Source organism: Vombatus ursinus, unplaced genomic scaffold (genome assembly GCF_900497805.2).
Source record: "Vombatus ursinus unplaced genomic scaffold, bare-nosed wombat genome assembly UNPS02014826.1, whole genome shotgun sequence".
NCBI classification, from domain to species: Eukaryota; Metazoa; Chordata; class Mammalia; order Diprotodontia; family Vombatidae; genus Vombatus; species Vombatus ursinus.
In genome coordinates, this window is record NW_020954604.1 from 5,153,602 (window position 1) to 5,166,966 (window position 13,365).

At 39.1% G+C, this 13,365-nt stretch overlaps 1 protein-coding gene across 5 annotated transcripts in view; it reads right to left on the reverse strand.

The window, feature by feature from the left end:
- Window positions 1-13,039, reverse strand: part of CD2AP (CD2 associated protein) — a 165,979-nt gene extending 152,940 nt beyond the window's left edge. For 2 of the 5 annotated variants that reach the window (XM_027838412.1, XM_027838413.1), the window contains exon 1: window positions 12,801-13,037. In XM_027838412.1, coding sequence (XP_027694213.1) covers window positions 12,801-12,804 — 4 coding nt within the window. In that variant the 5' untranslated portion in view covers window positions 12,805-13,037. Of the gene's footprint in view, window positions 1-12,800 lie in introns of all 5 variants that reach the window. The other 3 variants (XM_027838415.1, XM_027838411.1, XM_027838414.1) reach the window with 3 other exon arrangements.
- Between the last annotated feature and the right edge of the window lie 326 nt (window positions 13,040-13,365).

Consider the following 13,365-nt stretch of genomic DNA (forward strand, 5'->3'; position numbering starts at 1 on the left):
CTGTTTAGCATTTAAAGCCCTTCAAAAACCTTTCCCAAACCTATCTTTCCAGCTTCATTGCACATTACTCTCCCTCCTGCATTCTTCAAGCCAACTAAATTGGCTTTCTCTCTGTTCTTCACACATGACATTTGACATTTCATATCTATGCCTTTATACTAGCTGTCCCCCATGCCTAGATTGCACTCCCTCCTCACCTCACCTCACAGAAGAGGGAGCTAGCTAGATGATACAGCACTGAACTTGTAGTTTGGAAGAGTTTAAATCCTGCCTCACATGTCCTAGCTGTGTGATCCTAAGCAAGTCCCCTAACATCTCTATGAATATTTCCTCATCTTTAAAATGAGTATAATAATAAGACCTACCTTACAGGGTTATTGCAAGGATCAAAGGAGAAAGCATATGTAAAGTGTTTTGCAACCTTAAAATACCATAAAAATGCTTGCTATGAATATTACAAAATTCTTTTCCTGTGGGGGCAGTGAAGTGGTGCAGCGGATAGAGCACCAGCCCTGGAGTCAGGAAGACCTGAGTTCAAATCTGGCCTCAGACACATAACCCGCACTAGCTGTATGGCCCTGGGCAAGTCATTTAACCCCAATTGCCTAGCCAAAAAAAAAAAAAAAATTCTTTGACTTTCCTTCAAAGTGCAGCTCAAGCACCACCTCTGACATGAAGCCTTTCCTGAAATCCTCAATTGCTAATGTCCTCCCCCTCAAATTACCATGGATTTAACTACTTTGTATGTTCTATTTATATGTATTCTGTGTATATGAATATGTGCGTATCCTTGTTGTCTCCAATTAGAATGTAAACCCCTGAAGTGGGGGCCATTCTGTTCATTGTATTTCTTTATCCCCACTGCCTCATTAGCACTTTTAATTGATTGATTGTGGAGACAATAAAAATGCGCAATGAATTAGGTCACCACCTATAGTAGTCCTTCACAACATACAGCCCCAGGCTGCTTGAGACCTGACAAAGGATTTCAGCCAGCCCAAGAAAAATACAAAGTGTAAAAGAAAGTAAAGATGTAATGAGTGCTTTGTCCATGCCCCGCTTAACCCACCTTCCACTAGTCACTACTGTGTCTGTTATGTAACTTGGCTGGTGGGTTGCCACTGCATACTCGCTCTTGTTTGTTACGTGACCTTTGGCAACCAATCATCATCAGTCTGTCTCTAGTCTGAGAGGAGCAATTTCATGATGAATAAAAATCTTAAGTAAAAAGTGTAATTAATTGAAATTTTCCCTTTTTTAAAATATGGTTTATTTGCAAAATAGTTTAATCATTAATTATACTTTTACTTGGAAAGTGAGCTGCTAAAAACCTATCTGCAGCCCAAAGAAATTTTAGCCTATTTTAATTTTGGCCCCTACCTACTGCTAAGTTGTGCAGGTCTGTCCTACAGGAAAAGGAGAACAAGCTAGATTCCTTTGAGAAAATAGCAAATGTCTTAACCCCAAGCTTCTCTCTGAAACAACGGCCCATATTTTCAATACAAATCTGGAATACTATTGTCTCTGAAGAACTAAAGTTGAAGATGACCCTAAGAACAAAAGAGAGGTTCCTAATAATCAAGAGCAGGCTGCAACACATTACTAATAAAGAATTATAAAAGATAAATGGTATAAAGAACAGAAAAGAAAAATGAGTGAAAAAGAAAATGAGCTGCTCACATGGTAAGAATAATGATAATTATTTCATACTTCACTGGTATTTTCATGATGTTAACAGAAAATGAGGAAGGAACATAACATAAGCAGAAACTCCCATGAACTCATGGGAGGACAGGGGACAAGAAATGCATAAAAGACTGGTACGGATAGGCTGTTATCTGCTTCACAGAAAGGAATACCCAAATTAATGAGATCACAGATTCATTTGAGTCTTTCAGTTTACAGCTGGATGTTTTATTTTCGTAATGTCATTTCAGTGAGAATATGGATTATGTTCTATTTTTCTTTTATATCTTCTACAATGCCTCCTAGGTCCTCAAAATTTCTTGATTGATGATAACCAGTGGCCTTATCACATAAAATCAGCAATACAATCACCTAAATCAGTGAAAAAAGCTACTAATCCATGTGACCACTCCCACAGAAGCCAAATTAGGAGCTTCCATTAAGAAACTGCAACTAGACTGGCCAGGAGGGGAGGTTGTAGAGAAATAAGTTGTTTGGAGAGAAGGGGATGAAGGGAAGCCTTTCCAGAAAAATAGATTTATTATACACCTCATTAAAAGAAGGCTGTCAGGTGAATACCAGCTTGGTCAAGTCTTGCCAGATAGTTACATGATTTCCTCTAGTCTCAGAAAAACCACCAGACTGACTCCTTGAGCAAACCAAACTCGGAATAAGAATTCCTGTGACACCAGAGAAAAGAAGAACTTTTATAAGAGTGATTCCTTTTGAATAGTAAAGAGTCTCATGGTTGGAAAAGGTCACCTAAGCCAACTCACTTCTGGACGAGAATTCCTAGAAGAAATGAAGAGATTAAAAAAGAGAGAAGAAATAAAAGTCTTGGAGGAAAGAACTGGAAGTAGAATAAACAGCTTAGAAGACAAAGTAGTAAATCTTACACAAGAAGGGGAGTCCTTAAAAACAAGAATAGACCAAACAGAAATCAATGATTCCATGAGACAACAAGAACTATTAGAACAAAATGAAAAGATTAAAAAACTGGAAGAAGATATCTAGTAATAAAAACAACACTTAGAAAACTGGTTAAGAAGAGATAATAAAAAATTATTGGGCACCCTGGAAACATTGATATAGTAAAAATCTTGGATATTATATTACAAGCAATCATAAATGAAGACTGCCCAGATTTATTAGGATGAGAAGGCAGAGTAAAGAAAGAATTACATAGGTTACCTCATGAAATAAATCCCCAAATGAAAACTCCCAGAAATGTCAGTAAAAATGCAGAACTCCCATGTCAAAGAGAAAATATTACAAGAATCCAGAACTAAGCAATTCAAGTACCAAGGAATTACAGTCAGGATCACACAAGACTTGGCAGCTTCAACTTTCAATGAGAGATCTTAGAAAACAATATTTAGAAAGGCAAAAGAGATGGGCTTACAACCAAGAATAAGATACCCAGCAAAACTCAGTATGATCATACTGGGAACAAATGGACATTTAATGCAATAGATTTTCAAGAATCTTTGATGGAAAAACCAGAGGTGAGTAGGAAGTCTGGAATACAAACACATGAATTCAGAGAAATCTTGAAAGGTAAATTTATTGGAATAATTAAAAGGAGCTATATGATGTAGTGCTAACATTTTTGGGGGGCGGGGATTTTTAAGTAGCCCTTAAAACCTTCAGGTCTTCAGAGAATATTAGAGTTAAGGGGAAAAAAAACAGATTCTAGGGGTAGACTGCTTCTAGTCTTACGGTTTGAAAAGAGATAAGAACAAAGATAAAAAGAAAAGAGGAGGGGATGAGGCTTGATTTTTCTCATAATTAGGGTACATGAAAAGCGTACATATAAATGGACAAAGGGAACTGAACTCAGACACACAAAGTTTTGATTTAGAAATATATCAAACCCAAATGAGAAATACTAGAAACAGAGAGAAGGTTATTAAGAGGGTAAAGATATTGAGGAAGAAGGAATAACTAAAAAAACAAATTTCCTGATCCTGAAGTGAAGATTCAAAATCAAAGAACTAGAATCTAAGGTGTTTTAAATGGTTTCTTAGACAATGAGTGATATATGATGTGATAGTGATATATGAATATAATGGAATATTATTCCACGATAGAAAATGCTGAGAGATGATTTCATAGAATCCTGGGTAGTATGAACTTACGTAGGATGAAATGAACAGAATCAGAAGAATTTAAAACAGTATAATCATAATATAAAGAGAAACAACTTTGAAACTAATGAATACAATTGAACAACCAAGTCTCCAGAAGACCTGGAAATACTCCAGGGGTGTTACCCTCCTTCAGACAGAAGTGGTGGACTCAAGATGGAGAAAGGATCATATACATTTTTGGCCATGGCCCCAGTGTGGATTAATTTTGTCTGTGTTACAAAGTCTCTTCCCCATGACCCTCCAATTTTTGTGTTTTTGATGGCGAAGTTAGTGAGAGGCGGGTTAGCAATAATGATGCCTTAAAGGACCATTGCGATATTTTAAATTCACATAAGGGAACAGATGGAAGTTCAAATAGGAGAAAACAAGCAAAACTGTTTTGAAATGAAACTACTGAAATGTATACTTAAGCAAGTGGGACGAAGTAGAGTTTGTGGTTTCATATAGAATCCTATTTTTTTTTTTGGTATGTTTTGCTTCATATATGGAAATGTTCCTCATGGGATTTAAACCTAGAAATTTTTTTTAAAAACCTGCAACCACACAAAAGTATCCTCTGATTCCTTATGGAACCTTTATGGAGTAAGATTTATAATAAATTATACATTACTAGGGCTTGTTAGTGCTTAGGATGTTTGTTCTGCTTCTTAATACTAAAAGCATAAGGGCCAAACATAAAGTAGGGCTGTGAAGAAGAGGATGAGACAAGAAAAGAGGAAGAATTTTAAAATATAACTGTCTCAGCATTGAATGATTATGCATGATAAAGTCATTCAATAAACATTTATTAAGTACCTACTACATGCCAGACACTGTGCTAAGTGCTGGAGATATAAATATAAAAGAGAAAAGTAGCTGTACTCAGGGAACTTACAATCTAAAGGGGGAGGCTAGCACTCAAAAGGAAACTGAAGGAGGACAGGGGAAGGTACTTAGTGAGGGGGCATGATGGAAGAGGCAACTAGGTGGTGCAATGGACAGAGCACTGGACTTGGAATTAGGAAGACTCATCTTCAAGAGCGCAAATCTCGTCTCAGACACTTACTAGCTGTGTGACTCTACCATGAGTGGGGAACCTGCAGCCTCAGAGTTTGGATTCAATCAAAGGGCCGCACTAGAGGACCTAAAGGGCCATATGTGGGCTCAAGGCGGCAGGTTCCCCACCCCTGCATCTAGGCTAGTCACTTAACCCTGTTTGCCTCAGTTCCTCATCTGTAAAAGGAAAAGGAAATGGCAAAATCATTCCAGTCTCTTCACCAAGAAAACCCCAAATGGGGTCACAAAGAGTCAAAAATAACAACAACAAAATGACGGAAGAGGGGGCATAATAAAGAAGTCCAAAAGAGTGCAGCCAGGTGGTAAAGGAAGAGATGGCTGGCCTGTGTACCATCATTAAATGAAGGTTTTGGCAAGAGCTCTCCTATCCAACTTTCAGAGGCACCACGGGTCAGAAAATACTGATAAGGTATAAGTAAAACCAGGACAACAACTTACACAATTACTACAATGATGCAAAGAAAACGATTTTTAAGGACTAAAGACCTCTGATCAATGCAATGGCCAATTATGACTCCAAAACATAGAAAATGAATGTGCAAATTTGCTTCACTTCACTATACTTACTTCATACAAAGGAGTATTTCAGGTGAGGGGAGGAATTGTGAAAGTTGAATAATGGTAATGCAAAAAGAAAAAACAAAAAAGCACATCAAAGAAATATTTTAAAACAAAGACTAAAGTTGTTTCATATACAATCTTCTTGTTCTGTTCTTTGTGTATTAAAATAGTTCATGCTCCTCAGTGTTTAAATTTATAATAAAAAAGAAAAAATGTTTAAAAAGAAAAGAAAGACTATCTAACTTTCCTCATAGAAATTTTCTGAATCAGCCTGTTCTGAGCATAGAAATTTGTTTCAAATCTGTTATAGCTTTACATATATATATCCTATCAAATGATCCTACCCTTTACATTGAGAAAAAATGATTCCAGACACCCAAAAACCTCAATCACATCCATCTAGATATCACTGCTTTTCTCTCCAATCTATAAGATTTCTAAAAGTTCTAAGCTCTTTCAAAATTTGCATTACCAATGAACCTGAGTGGCCTGGACCTACCCTCATAACAGATCTTACCATCTTCTGGCCCCTATCTCTTAGGCAACAGGATGTATTTTTGACAGACAATGCAAATGGACAATGCGGCCCAGAACTGAAGAGGAGAATGGGCAGCACTGACTTTGGAAAATTTTTAAGTTCTTTTAATAACCTCAAGCTCTCCCTGAAACAAAGGTCTTATCTTTTAAACACCAATATTTTCCAAAGGACATTACATGGGTGCAAGTCACAAACAACTGCAAGATCCAGAGAACGAAAGTTGAGGATCACCCCAGGAACAATGGAAAGGGGCACTGGTGGGTACCAGAAGGCTGCAACACATTACAAACAAGGAAATGTAAAGAAGTGTAAAGGATGTCATCAAAAAAATGTATGAGCAAAAAAGAGGACAGACCAGGTCTCATGACAAGAACTAGAGCTATCCATCCATCCAAATGACAGCTTTCATGCTTCACTACTATTTTTATAATATCAAAAAAAAAAAGTCACCTACATTTGGCAGACAGCCTCATGTGATGAGCTTATGAAAGGACATGAGTAAGCATTTAAGAGGATACAGGTATGAGTTCTGAACTACAAGACCAGGAAAGGTCTCCTGCAGAAGGAGGAATCTGAACAGAGACTTGAAGGAAACCAAGGAATTGTTATGTTCAAGGGTCAGCAACACTGTCACTGGATCATAGAATTCATGAAGGGGAATAAAAAAACAAGAAGGGGAATAAAGAGTAAGAAGCCTTCAAATTACAGACACAACTCTTCCAAATCTATTCCTCACTCCTCAAACCTTCCGTGGCTGCCACAACCTTGTCTAATATTTTACTGAAAAAAACTGAGGCCATTCACTGAGAACTCCCTCTTCTCCCCTCTTGCCTCCTCTTATGTCACCCAGATGCCTTCTAACACTATCTCCTCCTTCACGCATTTTACATATAGAATTAGCCCATCTCCTTGTCAAAGTTAATCCCTCTAACATGCACAAGTGATATTACAACCTGTCTCCTCCAGCAGATTGCTTCCTCCACTATCCCCACTCTCTCATTTACATAAACTTCATATCTCTGGTCTACTGACTGCTTCCCTACTGCCTACAAATATGCCCAGGTCCCCACCATCTTCAAAAAATCCTCACTTGATCCAGCCAGCCACACTAAATGGTAGTCCCATATCTCTTCTGACTTTTGTGGCTAATGTTCTTAACAAGTTCATAGGTGCCTTCACTTCCTCTCATTCTCTCTCTTCAACTCCACAGCCTGGCTTCCAACCTCATTATACAACTGAAACTGCTCTCTCCAAAGTTACTAATGATCTCTTAATTGCCAAATCTAATGATCTTACCTTAATCCTCATCCTTCTTGCTCTCTCTGCAGCATGAACTATCTTTCCTTCCATATTCCTCCCAAACCTTACCTGTTACTGTTGAGGGCACCAGCACCCTCCCTGTCACCCAGGCTTGTAATTCTAGTGCCATCCTTGACTCTTCATTTTCCTTCACATAACCCCATATCCAGTCTATTGCCAATGCCTGTCACTTTTACCTTCACATCTTTCAATACAATTCCACTTTCCTCTTTCCCTTCTGAAACTGCCACCACCCTGCTCCACATGGCTGGCCCACATCATCTCATGCCTGGATCAATGCAACAGCCTTGACAGTTGGTCTACGTCTGACACAAGTTTCTCCCCTCCCTGATCCATTCTCCACTCAGTCATCAAAGCAATCCTCCCAAAGCCCAGGTCTTAACCATGTCAACCTCCTATCCCCCTCAATAAAATCCAGTGGCTCCCTATCACCTCCAGGAGAAACATAAAATCCTCTATTTGGCATCCAAAGCCTTTCATAACCTACCTGCATTTTCCAATCATCTTACACCCCACCAGTTATACTGGGCCTCCTTGCTGGTCTTCAAACAAAATTTCCATCTCCAAATCTGGGTATTGTCACTGGCTGTACCCTTCATCTCTACCTCCTGGCTTCCTTCAAGTCCCAGCTAAAATTCCACATTCTACAGTTAGCTTTTCCTGACCCCTCTTAATTCCAGTGTGTTTTCTCTATTTATTATTTCTAACCTATCTTGGGTGTAGTTTGTTTTTATAGTTATTTATATATTATCTCACCACCATCAGAGTATCAGAGCTCCTCAAGAACCAACTTTCACCCTTCTATGTATCTACAGCACAATAAGCCTAGCTTATTAAAAGTTTACTGACAGACTGAAGGGCTTTAAATGCTAAACAGAGCAATTTATATTTAATCCTGGAGGCAAAAGAATGCCATAAGAATTCACTAAGTAAGGGAGGGGGGTGGTTTGACATGGTCAGACTTGTGCCCCAAGAAAATCACTTTGGCAGACTGGACTCTCAAAAGAGACTTCAAGCAGGAAGGCCTACAGAAGGCCATTGGAACAAACCAGGTATGAGGTGATGAGAGCCTGCACTAAGATAGTGGCTTTGAAAGTGGAGAGATGGGTATGTATATGAGATGTTGTGCAGACAGAAACAAGGATCTGACAAAAAAGTGGATATATGGAGTGACCTCAAAAGAGAAGTCAAGAATGACACGAAGCGCAGTGGACAGAGCACCAGCCTTGGAATCTGGAGGACCTGAGTTCAAATCCACCTTTAAACACATAACACTTACTAGCTGTGTGACTCTGGGCAAGTCGCTAAACCCCAAATGCCTTGCAAAAAAAAAAAATGACACGAAGGCTAGAAATGACACCAGGCTGACTGAGAAGATGGTAATGCCCTCCACAGTAATAGAGAAGTTGAGAAAATGGGAGAATCCAAAGGCAAAGACAATGAGTTTGGGATCCTTTAAGCTTGAGATGTCTACAAATTAATCAGTTGGAGATGTCCAAAAGACAATTGGAAATATGAGTATAAAGCTCAGGAGAGAAGCTAAGGCTGGATATAGAGATCTGGGAATTATCTACAAAGATATAAATGACTCATGGAAGATCATAAGCTCATAAAGTGAGATACCCCACAAGAATCTCTTTCTTCCATGCTAGTTTTATGTTGTCTATCAGAAACACACCAACTATAGAGTTCCTCCAATGGTGAAAAGAATTGTTTGCATTTTGTGATTTAATATTGATAAAAATACTTGGTGCTTTAGATGCTGAAGAGTATTTTTACAATTTAAAAATTTTTCTTTCTGTGAAAAGTTCACCTTCAATTCAATGTTGTATACATTCAGTTCAATGTGTTATTAATTTACTTACTTAACTATTTTCTTCATAAAGAGCTAAGGTAAACTGCAATCCAATCCCATTTCAAGTGACAGCAATTTAGATGAGAGGTAGTATAGTGCAAAACTATTAAAAATTTGACATAACTATAAAAATCCTACTTCTCTACTGCTTCTTAATTAAAAAGCATTTATTAAGTATCTACTATGTGCCATTCAAGGAGCTGTAAGTGCTACAGATGCTCTTCTGCATGCTTCAAAACTTGTACAAAAACAAAATCAGAGTCCCTCTCCTCAATGAGGGATTCCTACTTTCTAGAAAGGGAGAATATGTACAAATTGAAGAATATAAAAGAATAGAAAAATATAAAATAAATATAAGGTAATGGAAAGTTGGTGGTACCCATTACATAAATAGTAATATAGACTAAATGATTTTTCATCAATTTATTCCAAGACCTTATACCTGGTAGCAAGGTGAAAACTAAAATTCCTATTTTTCTAGTATCTTTTCTGCAAACTTTTTTGTCTTGCCATTTTTGCTTGCTATCAGCAAAATACCTAAAATACACTGATATAACTGTCACTTTATTTCCCAATTAATTTCTGGAAATCAACTTTTTTCATTATTAAAAAAATCACATCAAACCAACAATCAATATACTACTAACAAGAAGTCATTCTTTTTTCCCATTGATAGATAAGAATTGAAACAGAAAACTACTGCTTTTCTTTGGGGAAAATAAGGAAGAAAGTATCTAGTACTTGACATTCAGCAGTAAAATGTCCCTAACAACTTTAGCAAGGGAAGAATTTAAGATTTTCGCATTTAAGTTATAAAACAGATGAAGAAAATTTGAAATATTTTAAGTTGAAGTTTTGGGTACTAACAATTTTTAATTGACTAAAATAATTACATTAAATTACATGTTTTCAAAGTAAAGACAATTTCAACATAAATGTCGAGCTGGAAAGGATCTCAGAGGCCATCTGATCCAAATCCCACATTTAGAAAAGAAAAAACTAAAGACCAAGGAGGCTGGGAGATTTGTCCAAGTTCAAACACATATTATTAAAAGGCAAATACTTACTATCTTAAATACAGGTTATTACATTTGGGAAGTTTAACACAACTTCATATAGGAACATAAAATTATAACTATACATTTCTGTGTAAACTGGCCAAAACTGAGCTTGAATTTTCAAAACGTTTTAATCTGGTAAGTATTGTTATAACTTCAAAATATTTTTTTTTCTGATACAACAGTCAAATTCATGATACAGTATCACTTCATCTATTATCTCAGCTCTCCTTCAATCTCACCAATCCAGAATAGATCAAGAATACGAAACTAAGTAGAAAATGTCTCTAAACAATTAAAATATTTTTCATAAATTCCATGCACTAAATAAATAAAATCTCACATTAAAGCCCTGCTCAGGCCCTCACTCAAAACTTATTTACTCTTACTTGACACATTATTTGAATGAAGATTTGCAGAAGAAAGTTATATGATTGCCAAGTCAAAAACAAATTAGAAAGGTAGGGGCTCTCCTACTATCAGCAACAGTGACAACAGCAGATGTGACAGCCTATAAGCAAGAGAAGAGATAGCAAAACTATTCAAAAACAAAACTAAAAGAGAAAAGTCTGAGGAATAAGAGTCAACTAACTGCCCTACAAACCTTAATATGTCCTAGGGTCATCACCATATTATAACACAGTAATTAAATGCTCATTAATTAAGACCCTTAATCATCTTCAAAACTTCAAACTATGTTCTGTGGATTTTGTTTAAAAAATCAGGGGAATACAGAATACATTTTTGAAAAATTTCCATTCAAAAAAAGTTAAGTGTCTGACCACAATATTTGGTTGATATTAAAAGTTATTTATATTTCTAAAGCAAAAGAACAAGCCAAAAATTAACATGAAAATAAACAAAGAAAACTTCTATTCAGGCATGCAAAGAAAGTCTGTAATTGCTATGCTTAGAACATCTACCAAAAAACGAGGTGGGTGGACAGGATGCCAAAACAGCATTACTTTATACTCTTAGCTCTTACAAAATCACTCATTATCTCCAAAATTTACTGGTTTGGATCAATATATTTATCAAGCCCAAAGGATAGTTTGTTGGTGTTTTTCACCTTCTAAAACCAAAAAGCAACTCATCTCTTCTGAACACTTAACAACTAACTCTGTGTTATCTTCACATCATTCAAATTGAAGACTCAGTTTATTCCTGAGATTTTATTTTATACTTTGTATCATAGCAATAAAAAAAAAGCAACATCCTCTTACCTCTTAAAAATTTCTTAGGTACTTTAGTGGGTTATGGATGTTTGGAAAACTTTTTTTTTCTCTAAAATACTTACACGATTTAAAGGAAAAAGCAATCTGGTCCAGCCTACCAAGTACCTTGACGCCTGTAGCCCCTAGCAAACTAGGAAATATTATGAAAAACACATTAAAACTAGAACTTTTTCTCTCTAGTAAGGAAGCTCAATTCCAAGCAGGAGATCTCTTCTCAAAAGTTTCAAAATTTCAATCACATCCCATCCCACTAGAACCCTCAAGAGGATATCTGATAATTAATTGCCAACAATTGGCTAAAGTCTACGTCAAAAAAACCAATGTAAACGCCTAAGTCCTACAGGCATCACTTCCACCGAGAAGCAAAATTCTGAATAATTAAGGGACATTTTGCCAGTCAATATACATTTTCCAAAAACATTTTCTAAAGCAAGATTTCTTAAGCTGGGGGAGTCTGTGACTTGAATCTTTTTTAATATTTTGATGACTATATTTCAATATAATTTCAATAATTTCCTTTGTAATCCTATGTACTTTACATTTTGTGAACGGGTCCAGATACCCACAAAAAAAGGTTAAGAATTCCTGTTATACGACATTGTTGGATCTGTTAATGAAATTATCTCAAATGAGGGACCATGGCATGATCTCTAGGTTTTATGTTTTTTTTTTTTTTCCTTCAGTCGCCCTCCCAAATACTACGTGGACCGGGAAGGGAGGAGGTAAAAGGGCGGAGAGTAGTGTAGGTGCAGGGCGGGGGAAGGAAGAGAAGGAAAAGTAAAATCCTTAAAGGGTTCGAGGTTCGTTTCATTTGGGTGGTGGGAGGAGAGAACAGGGGTCAGCCACGCTCAACCATTCCCAAATCCCTCTAGATACGCCTAGGGAAAAAAAGGGTAGGTTTTCGAAGGGGGGGGGGGGGGGGGGGGAGAATAAAAAATTAAAGGAAACGAGGCCAAATCTCTAGCACCAAAAATTCCTATTTGAGGAGCACGATTTGTGGGGAACAGAAAGATCAAGGAGACTGAATGAAACTAGGAAAAGTGGGAGAAGCCAAGGAGTCATTTAAATTCTTCTCATTCCAAGAAAGGATAAAGAGGAGTCAGTGGGGGCAGGGGGAGAGTGCCTCCTTATCCCAAATCAGTGCCGAGGCCGGGATGCCGGGGTCCCTCACTCCTACACCAGTGCGTGGGGGGGTGTAGCTCCCTCTCCTTCCTCTTACCCCCCCCAGCAGGGATGGGGACAAGGGCAGAGCAGCGTGTCCGCCCTCCCCCCCCAGCGCCGTCCCCGAGGAGGGGGGGAGGGCAAGAGGCTCGGGGCGACGGGCAGGGGGTGGTCTCTTACCCATGCTGGGGGCTCCGGCGTGGGGGAAGCCCGATCGTGGCGGCTCCTCCTCCTCTTCTTCGGGTAGTGGCTTCGTGCGGCAGGAGCCGGGCTTCAGCCCCAGCGGGCAGTCGGAGTGCGGGGGCTCAGGCGGGGCGAGGCGGCGAGTCCATCCGCCTGCGCCTCCCTCCAGCCGGTCCAGTCAGTTGAAGAATCTGGGGAGGAAGAGGCGGCGGCGGTGGTAGTGGTGGCGGTGGCGGTGGTGGTGGTGGGGGTGGCGGTGGCGGTGGTGGTGGTGGGGGTGGCGGCGGCGGCGGCGGTGGTGGTGGTACTCGCGGTGGTGATGGTGGAGGTGGTGGTGGTAGTGGTGGTGTGACGGGGTGGTGGTGCTGGAGGTGGTGGTGTGGTGGTAGATCCTGCTATTCCACACCCTGAGCCGGGGCAGCGGCGGCGGCAACCAAACGCCCTGCCGTCCCTCCCCCCCCCCAGCCAGCTCCTTTCCCCCTCCCGGCCCCCTCTGGCGGGTAGGTGGGGAGGTAGCCGGTCCCAAGCCCGAGGCTGCCGCCGCCGCCGCCGCCGCCGCCGG